This window comes from Artemia franciscana, chromosome 7 (genome assembly GCF_032884065.1).
Source record: "Artemia franciscana chromosome 7, ASM3288406v1, whole genome shotgun sequence".
Lineage (NCBI taxonomy): Eukaryota > Metazoa > Arthropoda > Branchiopoda > Anostraca > Artemiidae > Artemia > Artemia franciscana.
Window position 1 is genome coordinate 13,042,899 of NC_088869.1, and position 26,907 is coordinate 13,069,805.

A 26,907-nucleotide genomic window follows, 5' to 3' on the forward strand; every position below is an offset into this window, starting at 1 on the left:
CCAAACCCCCAGCTTTTAAAGACTCTTTTGTACACTTTTTTTTTTTTTTTGCTAACCCCCCGCTCTTGGCTTCGGAAAGGCCCTCTTTTAATTAACAAAAAATTTAAATGAATGAATAATGGAATAACTTCGAAAAATGTTAAACACAAGAGGACAGGAGAACCATTGCGCCGAAACTAGTAATTAGTAACAATGAAGTCCCCCCACAAAAAAAAACCTGTACAAAAGTCTTTAAAAGCTGGGGGTTTGGGGGGCGGTAGCCCCCCAACTGCCTCTTCTAATTCCTGTACGTTTTAAGGTTCGACTTTGGGACGCAGCCTCTTTAACTCTTTAAGAAAACGAAGTTTTTTTCATATTATTTCTTAAATAAGAGCCGAGATATTCTAGCATAGTAATCTTGGCAAAAATCGATGGTTTTTTTTTACACTTTACTATTTTAAAGTTCAAAAGTTACATAAGAGAAAAATTCTAAAAATTCCAAATAAACTAATTTTGTAGTCTATAATTGTACAAAATTTAATATAGCCTACAATTATACTCATAATTGTAAACATAAACAAACACAAAATTTCTTAATATTCTCCACCGTCAGATCACTTTATATTCCTTCTCACATTTTACACTATTTGGTTTCAGAGCTAATCAGTTTGGTCGCCGAACCATTCAATTTCGGGTGAAAACACAAATCTAGTTCATAATACAGATATATCATAATACAATGGTCTAACGAGAACCTAGAGAAAGGACTAAGCTTAAATTGTAGATAGCAAAACCTCATTTGCATCTTCTATTGCATTCAGGATATGAGCATGGGTCCAGTGTTTTTGTAGCAGGCCCATTTGATTTGTAAATGGTCCATGTTTAATGCAGATAATTTTCCTACACACTGCGTTTGTCTTCATTCTTAGTCCAATGTCATGAATTAATTCTGAAATCCACTCTTCTTTGTCACCAACACACTGCAGCTCTAGAAAAAAAAAAAAAAAAAAAAAAAAAAAAAAATTGAGTGTTCGTGATTCAGCAAATAACTTTCCTACACAGATAATTTTCCAGCCTATTGTTTGCTTTCCCTTTCTGGCAAAGGTAATGAATTAGTTATTTAACCCACTCATATTTTTTTTCAACAGCACATTGTTGCTCTAGACAACTAGGGATATTAAATCATCCTTTGTTCGATAAATAATTTTTCAGCGAACTACATTTATTTCCATTTTAAGTCCAAATTTATGAATTGATTCTGAGATACCCTCTTCTTTTTCACCATAGCATTTTTAGCAGTGACGACAGCAAGGGGGGAGGAGGTACCCCCCAAGAGTTGGACGTTTTTGGGGTATATCCATTGAAAATATCTTTCTTGTTATTTTATTGAAAAGACAATTATGGTATTTTCATTATATAAATAAATAAAAAACTAATTAGTGCCCCTGGATTACCTAAAAATACGTTACCCCCACCCCCTCGCCCTCTAATTTTTGAGCACGAAATTGAATTATAACTAGAAGAATCAGGGATATTGAGAGGCTTTAGGGATATTCAGTCTTTAGTAAATCTAAAGGATTTCTTTTCTACATAATTTCTTGGTACATTATGTTTGTCTTTAATCCATTTCAAAGTGACGAATTGCAGAAATACCCTCTTCTTTGTTACAAAATCATTACGATTCTACGAAAACAAAAGATACTAAGGGATCTGAGGGCTATCACGTTAACTAACTCTGGTTCCCCTACTTCTTTGTTTCTGCAACATTTTAGCCCTATTAGCATTAGAGATGTTGAGAGAATTCGGGTATCGAGAGTTTTATGGTTCTATAGAAAAAATTTCTGCACAGATGGTTTTTCAGCACATTATTTCTGTTTTCGTTTTCAGTCAAAAGTTGTAAATTATTTCTGCAATCCCCTCTTCTTGTTCCCCAAAATATTATACCGAACCAGCTAAAAACGTTTTCAGGATCTAACTGTTTACTTATTTATACTGGAGTATGGGTTTCTTCTGGACACATCGGTGTGTGAGGGAGAGGACGATGAAAGAGATTTAGTTTGGCAAGTCAAATTCCAGCAGAAGAACATAACCTTATTTAATTTGTCGTTGGTTCAAAATTGTTAAGATAAATTACAAAAAGTACATTTTCTCGTTGCATAACGCTAAGGTTTTTCCCAAAACTTGAAGAAAAATTCATATACATATAAAAAAATATAAATGGTAATCAAAAATGAAAAGGCAAAACATCCTTTAAATCAAAAGTAAAAACAAAATGTAGTTGTTACTTCTATCATTGGTATTAATTCTGGCAAAACTGGCAAACTGAAATGGCTTCACAAACAAACTCAGTGCATAGCTTTTTGACTTTAGTCCCCCAACAGAGGCGGTTTTATGGGGATAGGGGGCACTTGCCTCGGGCACAGAAATTTTAGGGGCACAAACTTTCAAATAAATAATCTAACCGTTATGATCATTTTGTAGCTTTTGAAATTTTACTTTGTGAAAATAAAATAGAGGGCGCAATTAATAAATGAAAATTATTAATTGTTTAATAAAGTAAATTTTAGAAATATAAGGAAATAATAATAATTTAATTAATTAATGGTATTAAACAATTTAAATCATAAATTAAAAAATAATTAAAATAAATTATTAATTAATTGAAAAGAATTGGTTAATAAATGAAAATTTTGCTAAAAGTTGCCCTTAAAATTCTGTGGAAGACGGAGGGAGGACTAATAAAGATTTTGCCCCGGGCACGAGAGAGGCAAGAACCACCACTGTCCCTAAAAGATTTGAAAATTACTTTTTCATGACACTGTGTACAACAAGTTCTCACCCCGTGGCACTGGCAACCCTAGAGGTAGGTTGGAACTTACTCGCATTTATATGAAATATTTATGGGCAATGGTTAAAGCTTGAACCAACTTTTGATTATACGTGATGAGTGGATTTTTTGTTTAGTTCCTCATTCGAGAAGAAAAAAAAAACTAAGTTAGATTACGAAGAAATAGGCTTAATCTTTTGCCCGAATATCTCAGCCAGTAATTTTTTACAAACAGGTTTTTTTCTGCAAACTGCTTTCCAATATAGGCATTCAAAATAGGCAAACACAGTTTAAACTAGGTATTCATTCAGTGAACACCTCTTGTATGTTGAGAGGATTACATGTTAAAAAACCAGTTTTTGGTTATAATGATTTTGCGCATTATCTGATTCAATCCGAAGTGGAATAAGCTATGTTTGACAGATAGTAGTGAATAAGTTAACATTTCACTGATATTAGACAGCTTGTATAATACGGATTTTGCTAGTTAAAAATTGGACAAGACAGTAGCTGAGTGGGACGTAGGAGTATGATGGAAGAAAGTACAGGGGGCTGTCCCCAGAAAGTTATGTACTTTTCTTAGTTAAAATAATTTTGGAGTAAGAAACTAATAATAGTAGAGAATCAAGCTCAAAACTTGTCAGACATACTAGCAAAGATTAACAGAATGAGCTTACATATAAAAAGAGTGACCCAATAGCTCAACAGGGATAATCGATCAGCACGGATTTGGGAATATTGTCAGAGTGAATGGATACATCAGTGAATGAATTCAAGCAGCGGAGCAATATAATTCAGTCTGAAGCGGCAAGCCTATAAAATAACTCGAGCTAACAAAATCAAAGTTAAAGTAGCTTGAAGCTGAGGATAAGCGTTGTAACCTCATTTTATATAACTTTGATCCAATTAGAAGAGGTTGGTCGCTTTTTGATGATCTTATTTCTGCTTTTAACAACAATATCCTGAACACACAAATGCGCCCTAGTGATTTTAGAGATACATTTCGTCTAAAATCAACCTGCGGTTTCCCCTTGTCTTAATAAAATTTTGTACTGTATCTGCCAGAAACTTGTATTGAAATCAAACGTTTATATGCGTCAGCACAAATTATCAGTTAGCCCGCAGCAGACAAAACGAGAAATGTTGGAACGAAGCCAACTAAAAATCGAGATGGATAAAATAAAAAACGATAGTCAATCAGAAATGAAGCTACGCAGTTTGAAATTGATTACTAGAAACAAATGCTATCATTATAACTTTGAAACAGGCAGAACTGAAGAACTAGAGAACTATGAGACTGTGGGGAAAAAGAAGTAATGGGGAACAGCAAAGAGGTAATTTAGAAAGTGGAAATGGCAAGTAATGTAGCTAGAGAGAGAAGTGCTTCCCAAGTGTCTCTGGAGAGCGTTAATTCGCAGATGTCGTTTAGTAGTGCGCATAGCATTTTCGACAGTAGAAATGAGTTGACCCCATCCACCGCAGGGCATAAAAACACTATCCTGTCTGCTTCCAGTCAGGCCTCTAAAAGGTCAAGTGCGGAAGCTATTGGCCCTAATGATCCGACATATCATAGTGGAAGGAACACTAGACCCTTTATCGGCGACCGTATAAACTCATTTAGTAATGAAAGGCAAGATTTTGCGCCAAGAAGTCTGGGATTTAATCAGAGAGAAAATAGTGAAGTATTTTAAAATACTTAGTGAGAGTATAAAAAAAGATATAAATATTGTGCATTGGAACATTCAAGGGTTAGCGGAAGACAAAATCCGTGGTTTATTTAGTTTAAGTAGTTACAAGTGGATATCAGTCGTTGAGACTTGGTTGGAAGTCCTACGTTAATAGAAGAATACCTATAATTTGGTGTCAACAGGAAAACATCAAGAATTGAAAGAGCTTATGGAGGTGTTGCTCTTCTATCATCAAAGAATTTTTTGCGGAGGGTAAAGCATCAAACCTGAAAAGTGCGTCATGTAATCTAGTGTGGATTAGAGTTTGTTTTCAAAAGTAAATATAATATTCTGTGCTGTACATATTCCAAAAGAGTCCAGTTCATTTTTAAAAGAGGGTACTTGGACTATTCTTAAGAGGGAGAAATGTGGTTTTTCAAAACTGCATCCTGCTGATTGTTTTTGCTTTCTAGGATATTTCAACGCGTACGTTGGATCGACACGGGAGATGCTCTGGTCTGTTCATGACTGCACGAATGTACCGGTGGAAAAAAAACAGGAATAATAGGGATATGGTTATTCTGTGGAGAGCGAATGGGGATCACCTCCACAGAAATAATAATTGGGGAAGGAAGTTACTGGAATTTTGTAATAATGATAAGTTGGTAATTTTGATTGGGAGAAAAGGAATGGATAAGGGCAAGGGAGAATTTGCTTGTTATAGTGGGAGGTCTCCAAGTGATTCCAAGTTGATTCTGGGATTCTGGCACTGGTGGGGTCTGGCCATATGCCAATTAGAGCCAAGATAGAATTAAACTTAGAGAAAAAAGAAAAAGGAAGTAGGATAATGGGCAAGAGCAGACATTAGAAAATAGGAAAGAAGACAAGTCTATAAATATGAAGAATACACTGTAAGTGTCTACTAAGGTGAAAATTCACTCCAGGAGAAAATAATAGAAGCAAATGAGCAAGAAAGTTGGGAAAGAAGGCTCAGATTAGCGGAAGATGGGGGAAGTTGAAGGTTCTTTAGGCATATGAGTCAAGTAGTATATTCAGTAGGAGAGAGGGTTGCAACTGGGAAAGAGAGGTCCGACAAGTTGTTTTTTTTTTTTACAGCGAGTGTCGAGCTAGGAGAAATATATTGAATAGTTTAATTATATTAGTAAAATAGTACAGAGGGAAGGAGCAGCTTGATAAGCATTATGAGGAATATAGGATGGAGAGGAGAGAGTATAAAAGGTTTATAAAGGGGAAAAAGAGTTCATTTGAATATGAGAGGAGTAAAAAAAATTAGACAAGCATTTAGAGGTAGGGATCGTAGAGAATTTTAGAAGTTAGTGATAAGTTGGTTAGGGTGTAGGAATAAAGAAAGGAGGATTCTACCAGCTGAAGGTTGGCCAGATTATTTAGAGGAAACGGAAAGGCAAGGGAATAGTGGATAAGATGAAAATTTAAATATAAAGAACATAATAGGGTTAGAAAGTTAGCAGTCAGACAGACCTTTTCCAGAAGAAGATCAAGAGCTTTTTCAGCCTGTAACCAAAGATGAGATACGAAAATCTAAAAAAGATAATGAGATGTTCCATTACCCGGAATAGAAGAAATACTGGCAATAATTTGGAAGTGGACATGGATTAGGGCAATAACAATGATAGCGATTATTTTTTCAAAGTTAATAGATGTTCCCCAATGGCTGGAATAATGGGTCTCGTCAATAGTGGTACCCCTTTAAAACAAGAGCTAAGAGCTCATATGGCACTTGTGACGAGGCTGGAAGAGCCAAGAGCTTATATGGTATGAGCTTTAGCAAAATTCCAAGAATCAATAGATTGATTTAAAAGATAAATCAGAGGCTTAATACCGGTCAAGATTTAAAATTAGAGCACTGAGTCACGGGATCTTTCTAAATATCAAAATTCATTAAGATCTGATCAACCACATGTAAGTTATAAATACCTCATTTTTCTAATTTTTCCTCTCCCTTCAGCCCCCCAGATGGTCAAATTGGGGAAAACGACTTTATCAATTCAATTTGTGCAGCTCCCTGACACGCCTAAATATTTTCATCGTCCTAGCACGTCAAGAAATACCAAACTCGCCAAAGCACTGAACCCCACCCCCTAACTCCCCAAAGAGATCGAATCCAGTACCATTACCTCAATAACGTATCTACGACATTTGCTTATTCTACTCACCAAGTTTCATCCCGATTTCTCCACTCTAAGCGTTTTCCAAGATTTCCGGTTTCCAAGATTTCAGTTTCCCCTCTCCAGCCCCCTATGTCCCCTGATCAGATTCGAATTGAAAATGAAGCACCTGAGACATAAGATCCTTCTAAATATCAAGTTTTATTTAGATACGATCACCCATTCGTTTCACCCTCCAACTCCCCCCAATGTCACCGGATCTGGTCGGGATTTAAAATGGGAGGTCTAAAACACAAGATTCTTCTAAATATCAATTTCACTAAGATCTGATCACCCGTTCGTAAGTAACGAATACCTTATTTTTTCTAATTTTTCCATATGACTCCCCCCCCCCCAACTCCACAAAAAGAGAGCGGATCCGATCCGGTTATGTTAGTCACGTATCTTGGGCTTGTTTTTATTCTTCCCACCAAGTTTCATCCTGGTCTCTCCGCTTTAAGTGTTTTCCAAGATTTCCAGTATCCCCTCCCCCCCCCCAATGACACTGGATCCGGTCGGGATTTAAAATAAAAGATCTGAGTTACGAGGTCCTTCTAAATATGAAATTTCATTAAGATCCGATCACTCCTTTGTAAGTTAAAAATACCTCATTTTTTCTAATTTTTCAGAATTAGCCCTTCCCCCCCCCAATTCCCCAAATAGAGCCAATCCCTTTCGGTTATATCATTAACGTATCTAGGACTTCTGCTTATTTTTCCTAACAAGTTCATCCCGATCCCTCCACTATTAGCGTTTTCTAAGATTTTAGGTCCCCGCCCCCCAATTTCCCCCAATGTCACCAGATTCGGTCTGGATTTAAAATAAGAGCTCTGAGACACGATATCATTCTAAATATCAAATTTCATTACTATCCGATCACCTGTTCATAAGTTAAAAATACCTCATTTTTTCTAATTTTTTCAATTTAACCGTCCCTCACCCCCCCCCCCAAAAAAAAAATGGTCAAATCAGGGGAACGACGATTTCAAAGTTAATCTGGTCTGGTTCCTGACACGCCGTCCAAATTTCATCGTCTTAGCTTACCTAGAAGTGCCTAAACTAGCAAAACCTGGACAGACAGACAGACCGACCGACAGAATTTGCGATCGCTTTACGTCACTTGGTAGATACCAAGTGCCATAAAAAGGAAACCAAGAAGAACATGACGATTATAGGCTTATAGCATTAGGGAACACATTAAGTAAGCTATTCTCTACGATTTTGTGCAGAAGGCTAGATAAATGGTTGGAAAGAGGAAAAAGACTGGAGGAAGTTCAACCAGGATTTAGAGAAAATTACGGTACAGTAGACCAGGTGCTTAATTTGGCATAGTTTAATCAAAAAATACGCTAAGAAAAAGGGATATGAGCTTTTTGTAGCTTTTTGACAAGCGGGAAAATAGGGAGGCTAAGATTTAGCTATAGAGGGGAGGAAATAAAAGTAGTTGAAGAATTTAATTATTTATGAATTAAGTTAATGGCTAATGGAAAATAGAAGAGGCATATAGAGGAAGGGGTATTTAGCCTAAATTAGTATTAGGCCTAAATGATATTAAGCAGCAGAAGAGCATTTTTGAAGGAAGTTTGATTTCAGTAGTACATTATGAATCAGAACTGTGGGGGTGTGAGAAAGAAATGGGGTTAGAAAGGATTCAGCTTAGGTACTTAAAGAGACTGTCAAGTTTAAATGATAGGTTTAATAGTCTAGTAGTAAGAGCAGATTTAGGTCTAGATACCCTTAGGAATAATAAACTGATAAAAATGGTTAAGTTTTGGGAAAGGATAACATCATTGCCTGAGGATAGATCAGTTAAGGTAGCATACAGAGAAATGATAAAGGATAATAGAAATAATTCATGGCCGAATCAAATAAGGAAAATATTGAATAGTTGTGGGATGTCAGGAATTTGGAATCGGGGGGTAGGCATAGGAGAAGAAGTAGGATCCGTGGCAAAAGAGGTAAAGATCATACTGCAAGAGCAGGATGTTATAACAGGCTGGTCGGACCGCAGCATCGTCTCTAGGTGTGTACGTAGAGGTGAATGAGGTATGGGGGGAGACATATTATTTTAAAGTGGGACTTTAGGGGGAGGATATATTTCAAGTTCTATTTATTTTTATAAAATAACAATAACAAAAACAATATCCCAAAGGGCTCTATGGCCCGTTATTTGGGAAACGGTATACAATAAAAAAAGAATCATAAAACTTGTCATAAACACACTGACCAACATCTAAATATAAATATATAAGGAAAAGAAATCAACTCACTGGCAGTCCCCACTAAACAGCGACCCTCACATCACCCGACAATAAAATACAAAATAAATTTCTCGCGTCATCGAGGATACAACACCAACAACCCAAAAAATAAAAAAAATAAAATAAACCATAAGAAACAATTAATAAGAAGCCTTTAATAAGAAACTTTTCATCTGTCTCTTAAAGACAGATTTCAATAGAGGGTAATTTTATGCCTTTTGGTGAAAAATGAAGTATTTGGTGAGGCTTAGATCGCAGAGGGGTTCATATTTTTGCCCGATATGCGGAGAAAATGAGGACTTAGAGCACTTTATGTTCAATTGAAATTAGTTGAAGGATTTGAGGGAAGAATTTTTGGGATTGGGGCAAATGGGACGGATCAGATGGTCAGAATTTCAAAGAGTAAAAGTAAAGTGGATAATAAGAATGTGAGGTATGTGCGTGTAGCCATGCACCACAGAGAGAGATTTTTGGAGGGTGGACAATAGGCAGGACAAAAAACGAATGTTGAAAGTTATTTTCTATGGTGTACTTGAAGCATTTTCTTTTTTCTTATTTGCAGCCATGATCCATGTAGCTTTAAAACTTTTAAAATATATTGATAATGTCTGTGACATTTTGCGTAATTATGTTAGTTTTATGGTATTATGTGCCTTATTGTTTTTGTTTTCTGTTTGCAATTGTTCTACTTTTTATTTTATTATTATATACCCTGTTATGTTAGTTAGCATCATGGGGTATTATTTTGTTTCATTTTTGCCTGGCCCAAAGTGGCTTTTGTTGCAATAAATATCTATCTATCTATCTATATCCAAGTTTTTAATTAAACTATTCTTAATAGTTTATTTTTTTAATCTTTATTTTTAATTCAATTTTCTAATTAAACATCAGGCACAAGCATTACTTTTTAAATCATGGGAACTGAAATAAAATTAGGAAAGGGACCAGAAATACAATTCTTCCCTTAGCCTTTCAAAAACCAAATAATATATACAAAAAAAAGAAATCCTTAAAATAATCTAGACATATCGAATAGACGCATAGTATCTTGACGTATAGACGTATATGCATTACTATTCATCCCATTGCCAAGAAATTTTTTGAAGCTTTTGACGGCATTTTGTCAACGTTTTAGGTATAAGTCCCCCGCCCCCAAGACCCTCTTAATAATTTTCACGATAACTAAATGTAGAGACCCCCTGAACAAAATAATTGACTGCTATTTTCGGTAAAAATATTTACACTTTCTGGATTTTCATTTAACAGATTAGTTAACTGTGAATTACAGTGAACTATGAATTATGTCATCTGACGCAATTCCGGAAGTATAAAATTTCTTTTTCAGTAAACTCTCTGAATTTGGTATGCAACAATATTAATCCAAATTTAAAGATAATGTCATTATGTTACAGGCGATGAGGGATTTCTGCGGGGGGGGGGATTCCTGTATTAAAATAAATTTGAATTTTATATCTTTTTCTGACTCTCTGAATAAGTATATTATATAGATTAATTAGGGAATTTTCGTAAATGTGGGATAAATTACAACTTTATTGAGTCTTAGATTAGAAAGAACATGATTTATTTCGTATTTTCCGATTTATTGACTGTAATCCTAATGAAGGGCCATTTTCGGAGGGAATTTATCCAGGGAGGGGAGGGGGGTTTTCAGCAAGAGAATAGTCCGAGGGAGAACGTTTTGGAGGAAATATTCAAATATTTTTAAATTTAAAAATACGGTCGTTATTGATACATAAGTTATTGATACATATATATACATACAACAATCATGCTTTTTCTGACTCTCTGAATAAGTGAATTATATAGATTAATTAGGGAATTTTCATAAATGTGGGATAAATTACAACTTTATTGAGTCTTACATTAGCTCTATTAGAAAGAGCATGATTGTTGGGAAAAAACTGATGTTCGTGTTTATCGGTTCAGTGCGTTGTCGTATTTTCCGATTTATTGACTGTATTCCTAATGAAGGGCCATTTTCGGAGGGAATTTTCTCCAGGGAGGGGAGGGGGGTTTTCAGCAAGAGAATAGTCCGAGGGAGAACGTTTTGGAGGAAATATTTAAATACTTTTAAATTTAAAAATACGGTCGTTATTGATACATAAGGGAGTTTTCCAGGAGGAAGAAGGGAGATACTCTGCGGGGAAAATTTTCCTAGGGGAATCATCTCGTTGGGAATTTTCTTGGAGGGGATAATTCCCCTTGTGGCATAATTAAGGTAATCTTAGAACTACGAGGAAGGGAGTAAAGAGCGAATTCTTTTCTTTTCTTAAATATTTCTTCTTTGAAATCTGACAGGCTCAGCCACTGGTTTTCGAGAATGTCTCTAGCAGAGTCTATTTTGCTCTGACTTTTCACCAGGAGTTCGCTAAATCTGCTGGTCAAAGGACTAATCGTTTCAACAGTTCCGTTCACGCGCAACTTTCGGGTCTAAGCACCCGAGAGCTTATCACGTATTATATTTATGTTTGACCCGCTTTCTCATCTGCTTCACCAGTTCAACGTAGAATCCCAAGCACGTCAGCCTAAACTAGTCAACAGCTTTCCCTGATGCTCCTTCTTCATTCAGATAAGCTTCTGTGTTGGGACCACACAACACATCTTTGTAGTCTCGGGGTTCAAGAAGCAACTCAAAAGCATCACTTCCATTCAGGATTTCCAGTTTCACGAAGCTCTTGATGACTTTCAATGTCGATCTGAAGCTTGTTATCAAAGTGTGGATCATTGTGTCCCCAGACTGGAACTGTACGTTCAAGGTATTTACCTTACCAAGCAAAATGACAGATCACCAGATATTGGCTGTCAATGGGTACTCAGTTTATCCCCAAAGGCTGTTTATTCAGTGCATAGTGATGTTTCCAGTTCAAAAAAATTTGTTAAGATAGTCCATAAGGTTAGATATGAGATTATGTGCCTTGAGGGTAGATTTAAACAATGGCACAAGAGTCAGAACTTGTCATAACCATTGTCAGAAAGACGAGAAAAAACAATGTTTCATTAGGTCAGCAATAACCACGAAAAAAATAAAAAAATACTGTTGATATGTCAGATTTTATAGCCGAACTAGGCCTTCCTCAGCAAAATAGAAACCTCACTTTTTCACATCTTCATGACAATGGTATAAAGAGGTCAATACAGAGTCGCTTCACATTTGAACTTCTTATGTTTAGGGGTGTCAGACAATCAGAACTGAGACACTGAGTGGTTACACAACTAATTCAATCTGAAAAGCTATCCTAACTGAAATAACTGTGTAAACATTATGCTAAAAAAAAAATGGTGACCACATCTTGGTTAACTACTAGGTTTATAGGTATAGAATCTAAAATGCTCATAGAATGAACATCTGGTCTATACCCTCAAGTAGACATGCATCAAACTGTGAAATGAGGAAAAAACCCAAGTTGGTCAAGTTAGAATTGCCAAGTTAGCAGTAAATCACCATACCATATGCCATCACAATGGCAGATATTTATTGCCATCAGTAAACCCTCTTGGATATTGTGTGCCAGTGACTAACCTATATATGCCCCTTTATTTACGAAATAATTTCTGTTTATTTTAAGTTTTAATGTTTCTCCTTATTTTCAACTGAAAAAGCTTGTTTTTTATTTAAATGCAGGAGAAAAGACGGCTTGTTGCAAGTGTTCGATTCGCATTGACGGCTCATTCAAGTGTTTCTTATAGTAACTAATTTTTGTTCAGTATAAACCGATTCTTTACCATTCACGCCATTTCTGTTTTTGGAATTGTGGCGAAAGCAGTGTTACCAGATTGGCTTGTTTCAAGCCCCGTTGGCTTATTTCTCTGGGCTGGGACGGGCATTTTCATCGCGGACTTGGGGCGGAAAACCGGGCTTATTGTTTTTTAATTTGGCTTGTTTTGGGCTTTTTCTACTCTAAAGAATAATATTTTTTTTTTTAGAATTTTTTTTTCAAGTTCAAGTTAATTCTTTTAAAAAACTTTCGAGAAAAGAAAGCGAACGGATTTAAGGAAAAGTTTAACTATACCTTACGATTCACTAAAGAAGAAGAAGAAAATAAGTAAAGTGAGTCACAAAGAACTATTTATTACAGTAGATTACTAGTTACAACTATTGAATAGAGACGTTTCATTTACAAAAGTTAAGACGCCAAATACGACATTGTGTTTGAAACAGATGGGGATGGACTTCATAATCCCCCAAGCATGGAACATTCAAAATACTACCTTGTATTTGTGTTACCTTGTGTTACCTTGCAGTTGTGTTGGAAACAGATGGAGATGGACTTCATAACCGCCAAGCACTTTCCAAAAAAAAGTTGAAAATCCAACTAAAAAGCTTGATATTCTACGCTTTCCTGATTATTCTAGCAAATAATGTTGAAAATAAGATACGAAATAATTTTTTAATGGGAATTTTTTCAATTTTCATCTCAAGGTACGAATAGGAATAGAATAAGAAACCATCGGTTTCTTTAAAAAGAAAAACAAATATCGGAATTCTTCAGATTCTGTGAAATTCATATAAAAATGAGCTCCTTCAGTGGATTCAAAATTAGGAGTCTTCGGACTGGAGCCTGATTGGTAAAAGAAACCGATTGATAAGCTTCATCTAAAAACCAAAATGCTGTATTACAAAATAATCAGCTTTTGATATGCATATTTTTCCTAAAGTGATGACGCTGAATTTCTAAATTGTAATTAGCTTTTTAGTTGTTGTAGCATTTTTTTTTGTCAAAAGCTGTACATTATATTTCATTTCTCAGAAATTATTTTTAATTTTTCTTACTTGAGGTATTAAGAAAATGTATCAAAATTATTGAGAGCTTTTCAATCATTACGTTGATTCTCTTGAAGTTTTTTTTCCTTTGTGATACAGAATTTCAAGCTTCAATTATTTTCTTTTTTGCCCTCTCTATCCAAAGAAGTAATTAAGCCTGTGTATTTCTAGCTGTGATATTTTGGTCATGATTTGGTTTTGCTCACTAAAATTATTTTGCTTTTGAAGAGATATAATCAAAAGTAAAATCAAAAGTAAAAACAAAATGTAGTTGTTACTTCTATCATTGGTATTAATTCTGGCAAAACTGGCAAACTGAAATGGCTTCACAAACTAACTCCGTGCATAGCTTTTTGACTTTAGTCCCCCAACCCCAACAGAGGCGGTTTTATGGGGATAGGGGGCACTTGCCCCGGGCACAGAAATTTTAGGGGCACAAAGTTTCAAATAAATAATCTGACCGTTATGATCATTTTGTAGCTTTTGAAATTTTACTTTGTGAAAATAAAATAGAGGGCGCAGTTAATAAATGAAAATTATTAATTTATCAATAAAGTAAATTTTAGAAATATAAGGAAATAATAATAATTAAATTAATTAATGGTATTAAACAATTTAAATCATAAATTAAAAAATAATTAAAATAAATTATTAATTAATTGAAAAGAATTGGTTAATAAATGAAAATTTTGCTAAAAGTTGCCCTTAAAATTCTGTGGAAGACGGAGGGGGGACTAATAAAGATTTTGCCCCGGGCACGAGAGAGGCAAGAACCACCACTGTCCCTAAAAGATTTGAAAATTACTTTTTCATGACACTTTGTACAAGAAGTTCTCACCCCGTGGCACTGGCAACCATAGAGGAGGTTGGAACTTACTCGCATTTATATGAAACATTTATGGGCAATGGTTAAAGCTTGAACCAACTTTTGATTCTACGTGAAGAGTGTGTTTTTTTTATAGTTCCTCATTCGAGAAGAAAAAAAACTAAGTTGGATTATGGAGAAAGAGGCTTAGTCTTTTGCCCGAATATCTCAGAGAGTAATTTTTTACAAACATTTTTTGTCTGCAAATTGCTTTCCAATATAGGCATTCAAAATAGGGAAACACAGTTTAAACTAGGTATTCATTCAGTGAACACTTCTTGTATGCCCAGAGGATTACATGTTAAAAAACCAGTTTTTGGTTATATTGATTTTGCACATTATCTGATTTAATCCGAAGTGGAATAAGCTATGTTTGACAGATAGTAGTGAATAAGTTAACATTTTCACTGATATTAGACAGCTTGTATAATACGGATTTTGCTAGTTAAATTGGACAGGATAGTAGCTGAGTGGGACGTAGGAGTATGATGGAAGAAAGTAAATGGGGCTGCCCCCAGAAAGTTATGTACTTTTCTTTGTTAAAATAATTTCGGATTAAGAAACTAATAATAGTAGAGAATCAAGCCCAAAACTTGTCAGACATACTAGCAAAGATTAACAGAATGAGCTTACATATAAAAAGAGTGACCCAATAGCTCAACAGGGATAATCGATCAGAGGGGATCTGGGAATATTGTCAGAGTGAATGGATACATCAGTGAATGAATTCAAGCAGCGGAGCAATATAATTGAGTCTGAAGGAGCAAAGCCTTCATCAATTCAATTTGTGCAGCTCCTTGACACGCCTACATATTTTCATCGTCCTAGCACGTCAAGAAACACTAAACTCGCCATAGCACTGAACCCACCCCCTAACTCCCCAAAGAGATCGAATCCAGTACGATTACGTCAATGACGTATCTGCGACATTTGCTTATTCTACTCACCAAGTTTCATCCCGATTTCTCCACTCTAAGCGTTTTCCAAGATTTCCGGTTTCCAAGATTTCCGTTTCCCGTCTCCAGCCCCCTATGTCCCCTGATCAGATTCGAATTGAAAATGAAGCACCTGAGACATAAGATCCTTCTAAATATCAAGTTTCATTTAGATCCGATCACCCATTCGTTTCACCCTCCAACTCCCCCCAATGTCACCGGATCTGGTCGGGATTTAAAATGAGAGGTCTAAAGCACAAGATTCTTCTAAATATCAATTTCACTAAGATCTGATCACCCGTTCGTAAGTTACAAATACCTTACTTTTTCTGATTTTTCCATATGACTCCCCCCAACTCCACAAAAAGAGATCGGATCCGATCCGGTTATGTTAGTCACGTATCTTGGTCTTGTTTTTATTCTTCCCACCAAGTTTCGTCCTGGTCTCTCCGCTTTAAGTGTTTTCCAAGATTTCCAGTATTAACTCCCCCCCCCCAATGGCGCTGGATCCTGTCGGGATTTAAAATAAGAGATCTGAGTTACGAGTTCCTTTTAAATATGAAATTTCATTAAGATCCGATCACTCCTTCGTAAGTTAAAAATACCTCATTTTTCTAATTTTTCAGAATTAGCCCTTCCCCCCAATTCTCCAAATGGAGCCAATCCCTTTCGGTTATATCATTAACGCATCTAGGACTTCTGCTTATTTTTCCCACCAAGTTCATCCCGATCCCTCCACTATTAGCGTTTTCTAAGATTTTAGGCCCCCCCTAATTTCCCCCAATGTCACCAGATTCGGTCTGAATTTAAAATAAGAGCTCTGAGACACGATATCATTCTAAATATCAAATTTCATTAATATCCGATCACCTGTTCATAAGTTGAAAATACCTCATTTTTTCTAATTTTTCCAATTTAACCGTCCCTCAACCCCCCCCCCCAGATGGTCAAATCAGGGAAATGACAATTTCAAATTTAATCTGGTCTTTTGGTGAAAAAGGAAGTATTCGGTGAGACTTAGATCACAGAGGGGTTTATATTTTTGCCCGAAATACGGAGAAAATGAGGACTTAGAGCACTTTATGCTCAATTGAAATTATTTGAAGGATTTGAGGGAAGAATTTTTGGAATTGGGGTGAATGGGACGGATCAGATGGTCAGAATTTCAAAGAGTAAAAGTAAAGTGGATATTAAGAATGTGAGGTACGTGGGTGTAGCCATGCACCACAGAGAGAGATTTTTGGAGGGTGGACAATAGGCAGGACAAAAAACGAATGTTGAAAGTTATTTTATATGGTGTACTTGAAGCATTTTCTTTTTCCTTATTTGCAGCCATGATCCATGTAGCTTTAAAACTTTTAAAATATATTGATAATGTCTGTGACATTTTGCGTAATTATGTTAGTTTTATGGTATTATGTGCCTTATTGTTTTTGTTTTTTGTTTGCAATTGTTATACTTTTTTTATTATTATATACCATTTGTTACACATTTTTTATGTTAGTTAGCATCATGGGGTATCATTTTGTTTCATTTTTGCCTGGCACAAAGTGGCTTTTGTTGCAATAAATATCTATCTATCTATCTATATCCAAGTCTTTAATTAAACTGTTCTTAATAGTTTATTTTTTTATTCTTTATTTTTAATTCAATTTTCTAATTAAACATCAGGCACAAGCATTACATTTTAAATCATGGGAACTGAAGGAAAATTAGGAAAGGGACCAGAAATACAATTCTTCCCTTAGCCTTTCAAAAACCAAATAATATATACAAATAGCAATCCATAAAATAATCTAGATATATCGAATAGACGCATAGTATCTTGACGTATAGACGTATGTATCTTACTATCTGGTGGTCCCATATGCATTACTATTCATCCCATTGCCAAGAAATTTTTAGAAGCCTTTGACGGCATTTTTGTCAACGTTTTAGGTACAAGTCCCCCGCCCCCAAGACCCTCTTGATAATTTCCACGCTAACTAAATGTAGAGACCCCCTGAACAAAATAATTGACTTCTATTTTCGGTAAAATATTTACATTTTCTGGATTTTCAATTAACAGATTAGTTAACTGTGAATTACAGTGAACTATGAATTATGTCATCTGATGGAATTCCGGAAGTATAAAATTTCTTTTTCAGTAAACTCTCTGAATTTGGTATGCAACAATATTAATCCAAATTTAAAAATAATGTAATTATTTTACAGGCGATGATGGATTTCAGCGGGGGGGGGATTCCTGTATTAAAATTAATTTGAATTTTATATCTTTTTCTGACTCTCTGAATAAGTAAATTATATAGATTAATTAGGGAATTTTCATAAATGTGGGATAAATTACAACTTTATTCAGTCTTACATTAGCTCTATTAGAAAGAGCATGATTGTTGAGAAAAAACTGATGTTCGTGTTTATCGGTTCAGTGCGGTGTCGTATTTTCCGATTTATTGACTGTATTCCTAATGAAGGGCCATTTTCGGAGGGAATTTTCTCCAGGGAGGGGAGGGGGGTTTTCAGCAAGAGAATAGTCCGAGGGAGAACGTTTTGGAGGAAATATTCAAATATTTTTAAATTTAAAAATACGGTCGTTATTGATACATAAGGGAGTTTTCCAGGAGGAAGAAGGGAGATACTCTGCGGGGAAAATTTTCCTAGGGGAATCTTCTCGTTGGGAATTTTCTTGGAGGGGATAATTCCCCTTGTGGCATAATTAAGGTAATCTTAGAACTACAAGGAAGGGAGTAAAGAGCGAACCTCTGACAAGAGTTAAATAGAGGAAGAGCATCCATAGCAGGCTAGCCCAGCTTCGGATTCTATTAAACCCTCAGAGCTTCGCCGTTCACTCCCTTCCATGAAGTTCTAAAATTATGTAATATACTTGTTAAGCAAGAATAGAGTTTTTAACCCGTCTATCTCTTTGAAAAATTAATAATAATCAATAATCAGGTAACTTGTAAACTGATTTTCAAGGTCAAACAATGAAGACGGGCAAAACAAAAAACTTCTGGATTAAAGGAATTGAATATTTTGAGCTTTGGACAGTCGAAATCTATACCCTTCTTTTTTTTAACATAAATGATACATTGATTGGGAAACCTCCATTATAAATTTTTTGGTTAGCCTGGAACTCCAGGATTTCCAAATTTAAAATTTTTAAACCATTGATTAAATTACTAAATTCATAGGAAATGATGATTAAACCAAAACTCAGATAAATATTGATAAGAATATTGACAGCTGCCTGCAAAACCTAAAAACTACCTAATTTTTGTAATTTATGTGTTCTCCTTCATAATTAAAAACATCTGTTAGCGTATAATAATTGGTTATGTCTATAAACTCCATACATCAGAATTCACACATTGTATGTTGTGAGCTAGTTTGCCCCGCAAGAGTTTTTCTTGTATTGTTTTGTTACCAATACACCCAAATTAAAAGATTACTGGATCTCATTCGAATTTGGTTGGAAACTAACAGTTAGCGTACTAGTTGTATGAAACGTGGGGTTGTTTTAGAAAACGAACGTTGAAAGTTATTTTCTATGGTGTACTTGAAGCATTTTCTTTCAAACTCTCTGAATTTGGTGTGCAACAATATTAATCCAAATTTAAAAATAATGTCATTATTTTACAGGCGATGAGGGATTTCTGCGGGGGGGGGGAGATTCCTGTATTAAAATACAGGAATTTTACAGCTTTTTCTAGATGTGAAGAATCCCGACGGCACTCCCAAATTCTTTGAATTATCAAACTTTTTGTTGAACTTATGCGCGTTACCTCACTCAAGTGCTAGTGCCGAAAGACAGTTTTCTCAACTAATAAACATTAAAACTAAGTTGCGAAATCTGAAAGTGAATTTAATGAAAGTGAAAAATTTCACGAGTAACAGAAAACGCAATGAGATCTCTTCAAAAGCAAAATAATTTTAGTGAGCAAAATCAAATCATGACCAAAATATCACAGCTAGAAATACACAGGCTTAATTACTTCTTTGGATAGAGAGGGCAAAAAAGAAAATAATTGAAGCTTGAAATTCTGTATCACAAAGGAAAAAAAACTTCAAGAGAATCAACGTAATGATTGAAAAGCTCTCAATAATTTTGATACATTTTCTTAATACCTCAAGTAAGAAAAATTAAAAATAATTTCTGAGAAATGAAATATAATGTACAGCTTTTGACAAAAAAAAATGCTACAACAACTAAAAAGCTAATTACAATTTAGAAATTCAGCGTCATCACTTTAGGAAAAATATGCATATCAAAAGCTGATTATTTTGTAATACAGCATTTTGGTTTTTAGATGCAGCTTATCAATCGGTTTCTTTTACCAATCAGGCTCCAGTCCGAAGACTCCTAATTTTGAATCCACTGAAGGAGCTCATTTTTATATGAATTTCACAGAATCTGAAGAATTCCGATATTTGTTTTTCTTTTTAAAGAAACCGATGGTTTCTTATTCTATTCCTATTCGTACCTTGAGATGAAAATTGAAAAAATTCCCATTAAAAAATAATTTCGTATCTTATTTTCAACATTATTTGCTAGAATAATCAGGAAAGCGTAGAATATCAAGCTTTTTAGTTGGATTTTCAACTTTTTTTTGGAAAGTGCTTGGCGGTTATGAAGTCCATCTCCATCTGTTTCAAACACAACTGCAAGGTAACACAAGGTAACACAAATACAAGGTAGTATTTTGAATGTTCCATGCTTGGGGGATTATGAAGTCCATCCCCATCTGTTTCAAACACAATGTCGTATTTGGCGTCTTAACTTTTGTAAATGAAACGTCTCTATTCAATAGTTGTAACTAGTAATCTGCTGTAATAAATAGTTCTTTGTGACTCACTTTACTTATTTTCTTGTTCTTCTTTAGTGAATCGTAGGGTATAGTTAAACTTTTCCTTAAATCCGTTCGCTTTCTTTCCTCGAAAGTTTTTTAAAAGAATTAACTTGAACTTGAAAAAAAAATTCTAAAAAAAAAAATATTATTCTTTGGAGTAGAAAAAGCCCAAAACAAGCCAAATTAAAAAACAATAAGCCCGGTTTTCCGCCCCAAGTCCGCGATAAAAATGCCCGTCCCAGCCCAGAGAAATAAGCCAACGGGGCTTGAAACAAGCCAATCTGGCAACACTGCTTTCACCGCAATTCCAAAAACAGAAATGGCGTGAATGGTAAAGAATCGGTTTATACTGAACAAAAATTAGTTACTATAAGAAACACTTGAATGAGCCGTCAATGCGGATCGAACACTTGCAACAAGCCGTCTTTTCTCCTGCATTTAAATAAAAAACAAGCTTTTTCAGTTGAAAATAAGGAGAAACATTAAAACTTAAAATAAACAGAAATTATTTCGTAAATAAAGGGGCATATATAAGTTAGTCACTGGCACACAATATCCAAGAGGGTTTACTGATGGCAATAAACATCTGCCATTGTGATGGCATATGGTATGGTGATTTACTGCTAACTTGGCAATGCTAAAGGCAATGCTAACTTGACCAACTTGGGTTTTTTCCTCATTTCACAGTTTGATGCATGTCTACTTGAGGGTATAGACCAGATGTTCATTCTATGAGCATTTTAGATTCTATACCTATAAACCTAGTAGTTAACCAAGATGTGGTCACCATTTTTTTTTAGCATAATGTTTACACGGTTATTTCAGTTAGGATAGCTTTTCAGATTGAATTAGTTGTGTAACCACTCAGTGTCTCAGTTCTGATTGTCTGACACCCCTAAACATAAGAAGTTCAAATGTGAAGCGACTCTGTATTGACCTCTTTATACCATTGTCATGAAGATGTGAAAAAGTGAGGTTTCTATTTTGCTGAGGAAGGCCTAGTTCGGCTATAAAATCTGACATATCAACAGTATTTTTTTATTTTTTTCGTGGTTATTGCTGACCTAATGAAACATTGTTTTTTCTCGTCTTTCTGACAATGGTTATGACAAGTTCTGACTCTTGTGCCATTGTTTAAATCTACCCTCAAGGCACATAATCTCATATCTAACCTTATGGACTATCTTAACAAATTTTTGTGAACTGGAAACATCACTATGCACTGAATAAAGAGCCTTTGGGGATAAACTGAGTACCCATTGACAGCCAATATCTGGTGATCTGTCATTTTGCTTGGTAAGGTAAATACCTTGAACGTACAGTTCCAGTCTGGGGACACAATGATCCACACTTTGATAACAAGCTTCAGATCGACATTGAAAGCCATCAAGAGCTTCGTGAAACTGGAAATCCTGAATGGAAGTGATGCTTTTGAGTTGCCTCTTGAGCCCCGAGACTACAAAGATGTGTTGTGTGGTCCCAACACAGAAGCTAATCTGAATGAAGAAGGAGCATCAGGGAAAGCTGTTGTCTAGTTTAGGCTGACGTGCTTGGGATTCTACGTTGAACTGGTGAAGCAGATGAGAAAGCGGGTCAAACATAAATATAAGACGTGATAAGCTCTCGGGTGCTTAGACCCGAAAGTTGCGCGTGAACGGAACTGTTGAAACGATTAGTCCTTTGACCAGCAGATTTAGCGAACTCCTGGGGAAAAGTCAGAGCAAAATAGACTCTGCTAGAGACATTCTCGAAAACCAGTGGCTGAGCCTGTCAGATTTCAAAGAAGAAATAATCCTGAAGTCTGGTGTTGAAGAGCTAGTGTCCTCGCCATCTTATTTTTAGAAGCTTTTTCTAGATGTGAAGAATCCCGACGGCACTCCCAAATTCTTTGAACTATCAAACTTTTTGTTGAACTTATGCGCGTTACCTCACTCAAGTGCAAGTGCCGAAAGACAGTTTTCTCAAGTAATAAACATTAAAACTAAGTTGCGAAATCGGTTGGAATAGAATAGAATATATTTATTCACTACAATAGCCAGAGCTAGCATTAGCATGTCATGACAAAAATAATTTATACCTTCAAAAACACTCACAGGAAAATTTAAACAAACAATATCTTAATCAAACATTAAATATTAGTCGCGTCAATATTATTAAAATGACGGGTAAAATATGGAACAAATGATTTGCGATATCTCTCAGTACTATATGCTGAGCAAGTCAGTAACTGTGGACAATTGTTTTTTATTTGTCGAAGTCTAGTAACTGGTCATCCAGTTGGGGGGCTCGCAAAGTTGGGTAGTAGACGACAATGAGCTGGGGAATTTAAACAATTTAGTCCAAATCTATATGTTAAGTCTACGACTATGTCTACGACTATCAAGTGAGTCCAAATTGAGTTGTTTCAGTGCATCTTCGTAAGTTGAGTAGTTTTGTCCAAGTATAATTTTTACAGCTCTTTTTTGTATCGTCTCAAGTCTATCTGTTTGATCTTTTGTCAATCCCGGATGCCAAGCAGGGCATGCATACTCAAGAGAAGGTCTAACATAGCTGCAGTATACAGACTTTAAAACCTCAGTTGGTGTCCCAAATCTTTTTAGGTTGGAAAATGAATGTAAAAGCGAGGCGCCTTTTTTAGTCAGATAGTCAACGTGCAAATTCCATCTTAAATCATCGTCCAAAAGAATCCCAAGTATTTTAACAGTTTTCTTTGTTGGCAGTATGGAATTATGAGAAGAGTGGTTGTTACCCTTTAGGAAGGAAAATGTCATATAAGAGCTCTTAGTTTCACTGACCGCCAGTTTTACCTTTCCTAATTCAGCTTTTAGATCATGATAGATTTTGATCAAGTCAGACTGTTCAGTAGTCGGAGGGGTTAGTCGCAGTGATAAAACAGTTAAATCATCAGCAAATTTAAAACGCTCACGTATTGTTGTTAAAATACGGTTAAAAACAATAAGAAAAGAAAGCGGGCCTAATTTAGTCCCTTGTGGCGAACCACAAAAGATATTTACAAATTCAGATGGCTCATGATCAGGAAGTTGGACACACAGACATCTTTCAAAAAGAAAATTAGCTAGCATTCGTACAACAAATGGACGGGCACCCATAGCCTTTGCTTCTTCCACAACTACATTATGATCAAGACTATCAAAAGCCTTAACTATGTCTGCAAATAATGCTTCAACATAGGCCCCATTGAAGAAGTGAAAACTGTGGATTCCCTCATCCATGTGAAGCAGATGGTTACTCGCAGCGCTGCGTCGGTGGACCGTTGGCAGATTCCGCCCATATCACTTAACAGCTTTTCGAGATGGTACTGCAAGGCTGACGACAAGGATGAGCAAATAGAGAATGAATCTGAACCTGACCTATTTGACTGACCAATCAGAAAACCAAATAACTCAAATCAGACTGCAGTAGCCGAAGTCGATCTTCCGAATGAAAGTACGCTTCTTGAACATTGGTGTCAAATTGTGAAAATCCAAGAGTCAGGGGGGAGAGTGTGCAATCTCATCGTTTTCCGATTTTCCAAATAAAAGTGCGCTTCTTTAACAGTGGCGTCATTTAGTTAAAATCCAAGAGTCAGTGGGGAGATGGCGCAATCTTATCGTTTTCTGATCTTCCGAATAAAAGTACGCTTCTTGAACACTGGCGTCAATTTGTGAAAATACAAGAGTCAGGGGGGAGAGGGGGCAATCTTATCGTTTTCTGATCTTTCGAATGAAAGTATGCTTCTTGAACAGTGGCGTCACTTTGTGTAAATCCAAGAGTCAAGGGGAGAGGGTGCAATCCTATCGTTTTCCGATCTTCCGAGTAAAAGTACGCTTCTTGAGCAGTGGCGTCAAATTGTTGAAATCCAAGAGTCAGGGGGGGAGAGGGTGAAATCTTATCGTTTTCCAATCTTCCGAATAAAAGTACGCTTCTTGAACAGTGGCGTCACTTTGTGTAAATTCAAGAGTCAGGGGGAGAGGGTACAATCATATTGTTTTCCGATCTTCCGAGTAAAGTACGTTTCTTGAAAAGTGGCGACAATTTGTGAAAATCCAAGAGTCAGGGGAGAGAGTGTGCAATATTATCGTTTTCCGATCTTCCGAATAAAAGTACACTTCTTGAACAGTTTGGTAACCCCTAAGTAAGAGTTGGCAACAACTTAAAAAATTTCAGATTCGTATATTGAAATTTTGCACACGTTAGAAACTCACACTAATGAACAACAACTATATTTTCAAATTTTTAAAAAGGTATATTTTTTAAGCTACTTTAGAAAAATTATTGGGCAGAATATTTCCATTTCCAAAAATAATTGTAGGCTACCACACATCATATTAAAGCTTATTCAAAATGCTATAAATTCAAAAAAAAGTTCATGTCTCTATCGCAAGTATGAGCTGAGATGTACATTAGGAGGCAGAAAGTAGCTGACCCCTCAATAAGAACAATTTCCTGGTTCGTAATTATTCAATGATGTAGACAGTTCATTTGAATTTCCCTTTTAGTAACAAGTTACTAGGCCTACATTTTTCCATCATTTGAGCACGTCTATAGCTGGTTTTCACCCTGCTTCTACTCATTACGGGGTTGCCACTTTCCATTAAAGCGCCATGTGTGCTTTACAATCCCGCGATGCAAGACAGAGTTCAGCCATGCTTGGTACATACCGCATGGTTTACATAATTTCTGAAAGTTGCTGATCCCTTGGTACTTATTTGGTAATAGCAAAAAAACTTCTCAAATTGCAATGTTCAAAATTTTGCATGCGTTTAAATCTCATCTTAATCACAAAATTTATTTTTCTCAAAGTTTTAGAAATATGGATTTGAAACTGCTTTTTTTTAAAGAATTTTTTCAACAAAATTTTTTTCTAAAAGTACTATCATATTGCACAGCCTATTAATATATTATTTAAGCAATAGAAACATATTTCACTACTTTATCTTAAATAAGAGCCGAGATATTCTAGTTTAAACATAGTAATCTTGGCTAAAATCGATGGTTTTTCTTTTTTTTTACACTTTACTATTTTATAGTTCAAAAGTTACATAAGAAAAAAATTCCAAAAATTGCAAATAAACTAATTTTGTAGCCTATAATTGTACAAAATTTAATATAGCCTACAATTATACTCATAATTGTAAACATAAACAAACACAAAATTTCTTAATATTCTCCACCGTCAGATCACTTTATATTCCTTCTCACATTTTACACTATTTGGTTTCAGAGCTAATCAGTTTGGTCGCCAATCTAGTTCATAATACAGATATATCATAATACAATGGTCTAACGAGAACCTAGAGAAAGGACTAAGCTTAAATTGTAGATAGTAAAACTTCATTTGCATCTTCTATTGCATTCAGGATATGAGCATGGGTCCAGTGTTTTTGAAGCAGGCCCATTTGATTTGTAAATGGTCCATGTTTAATGCAGATAATTTTCCTACACACTGCGTTTGTCTTCATTCTTAGTCCAATGTCATGAATTAATTCTGAAATCCACTCTTCTTTGTCACCAATACACTGCAGCTCTAGAAAAAAAAAAAAAAAAAAAAAAAAAAAAAATTGAGTGTTCGTGATTCAGCAAATAACTTTCCTACACAGATAATTTTCCAGCCTATTGTTTGCTTTCCCTTTCTGGCAAAGGTAATGAATTAGTTATTTAACCCACTCATATTTTTTTTCAACAGCACATTGTTGCTCTAGACAACTAGGGATATTAAATCATCCTTTGTTCGATAAATAATTTTTCAGCGAACTACTAAAATTTCCATTTTAAATCCAAATTTATGAATTGATTCTGAGATTGTCTCAGAGTTGTCTAGTTGTCTCTAGACAACTAGGGATATTAAATCATCCTTTGTTCGATAAATAATTTTTCAGCGAACTACTAAAATTTCCATTTTAAGTCCAAATTTATGAATTGATTCTGAGATACCCTCTTCTTTTTCACCATAGCATTTTTAGCAGTGACGACAGTAAGGGGGGAGGAGGTACCCCCCAAGAGTTGGACGTTTTTGGGGTATATCCATTGAAAATATCTTTCTTGTATTTTTATTGAAAAGACAATTATGCTATTTTCATTATATAAATAAAAAAAACTAATTAGTGCCCCTGGATTACCTAAAAATATGTTACCCCCACCCCTCGCCCTCTAATTTTTGAGTACGAAATTGAATTATAACTAGAAGAATCAGGGATATTTAGAGGCTTTAGGGATATTCAGTCTTTAGTAAATCAAAAGGATTTCTTTTCTACATAATTTATTAGTACATTATGTTTGTCTTTAATCCATTTCAAAGTGACGAATTGCAGAAATACCCTCTTCTTTGTTCCACAGTCATTACGACTTAAAACTCTAAGAAAACAAAAGATACTAAGGGATCTGAGGGCTATCACGTTAACTAACTCTGGTTCCCCCACTTCTTTGTTTCTGCAACATTTTAGCCCTATTAGCATTAGAGATGTTAAGAGAATTCGGGTATCAAGAGTTTTATGGTTCTATAGAAAAATTTTCTGCACAGATGGTTTTTCAGCACATTATTTCTGTTTTCGTTTTCA

At 35.3% G+C, this 26,907-nt stretch overlaps 1 protein-coding gene across 2 annotated transcripts in view; it reads right to left on the reverse strand.

Annotated features, from left to right (window-relative positions):
- Positions 1 to 420: 420 nt before the first annotated feature.
- Positions 421 to 26,907, reverse strand: part of LOC136028865 (pseudouridylate synthase TRUB2, mitochondrial-like) — a 48,485-nt gene continuing 21,998 nt past the window's right edge. Inside the window, exon 5 of one of the 2 annotated variants that reach the window (XM_065706806.1) lies at positions 421 to 967. In XM_065706806.1, coding sequence (XP_065562878.1) covers positions 753 to 967 — 215 coding nt within the window. In that variant the 3' untranslated portion in view covers positions 421 to 752. Of the gene's footprint in view, positions 968 to 22,354; positions 25,878 to 26,907 lie in introns of those variants that run through there. The other variant, XM_065706807.1, reaches the window with a different exon arrangement.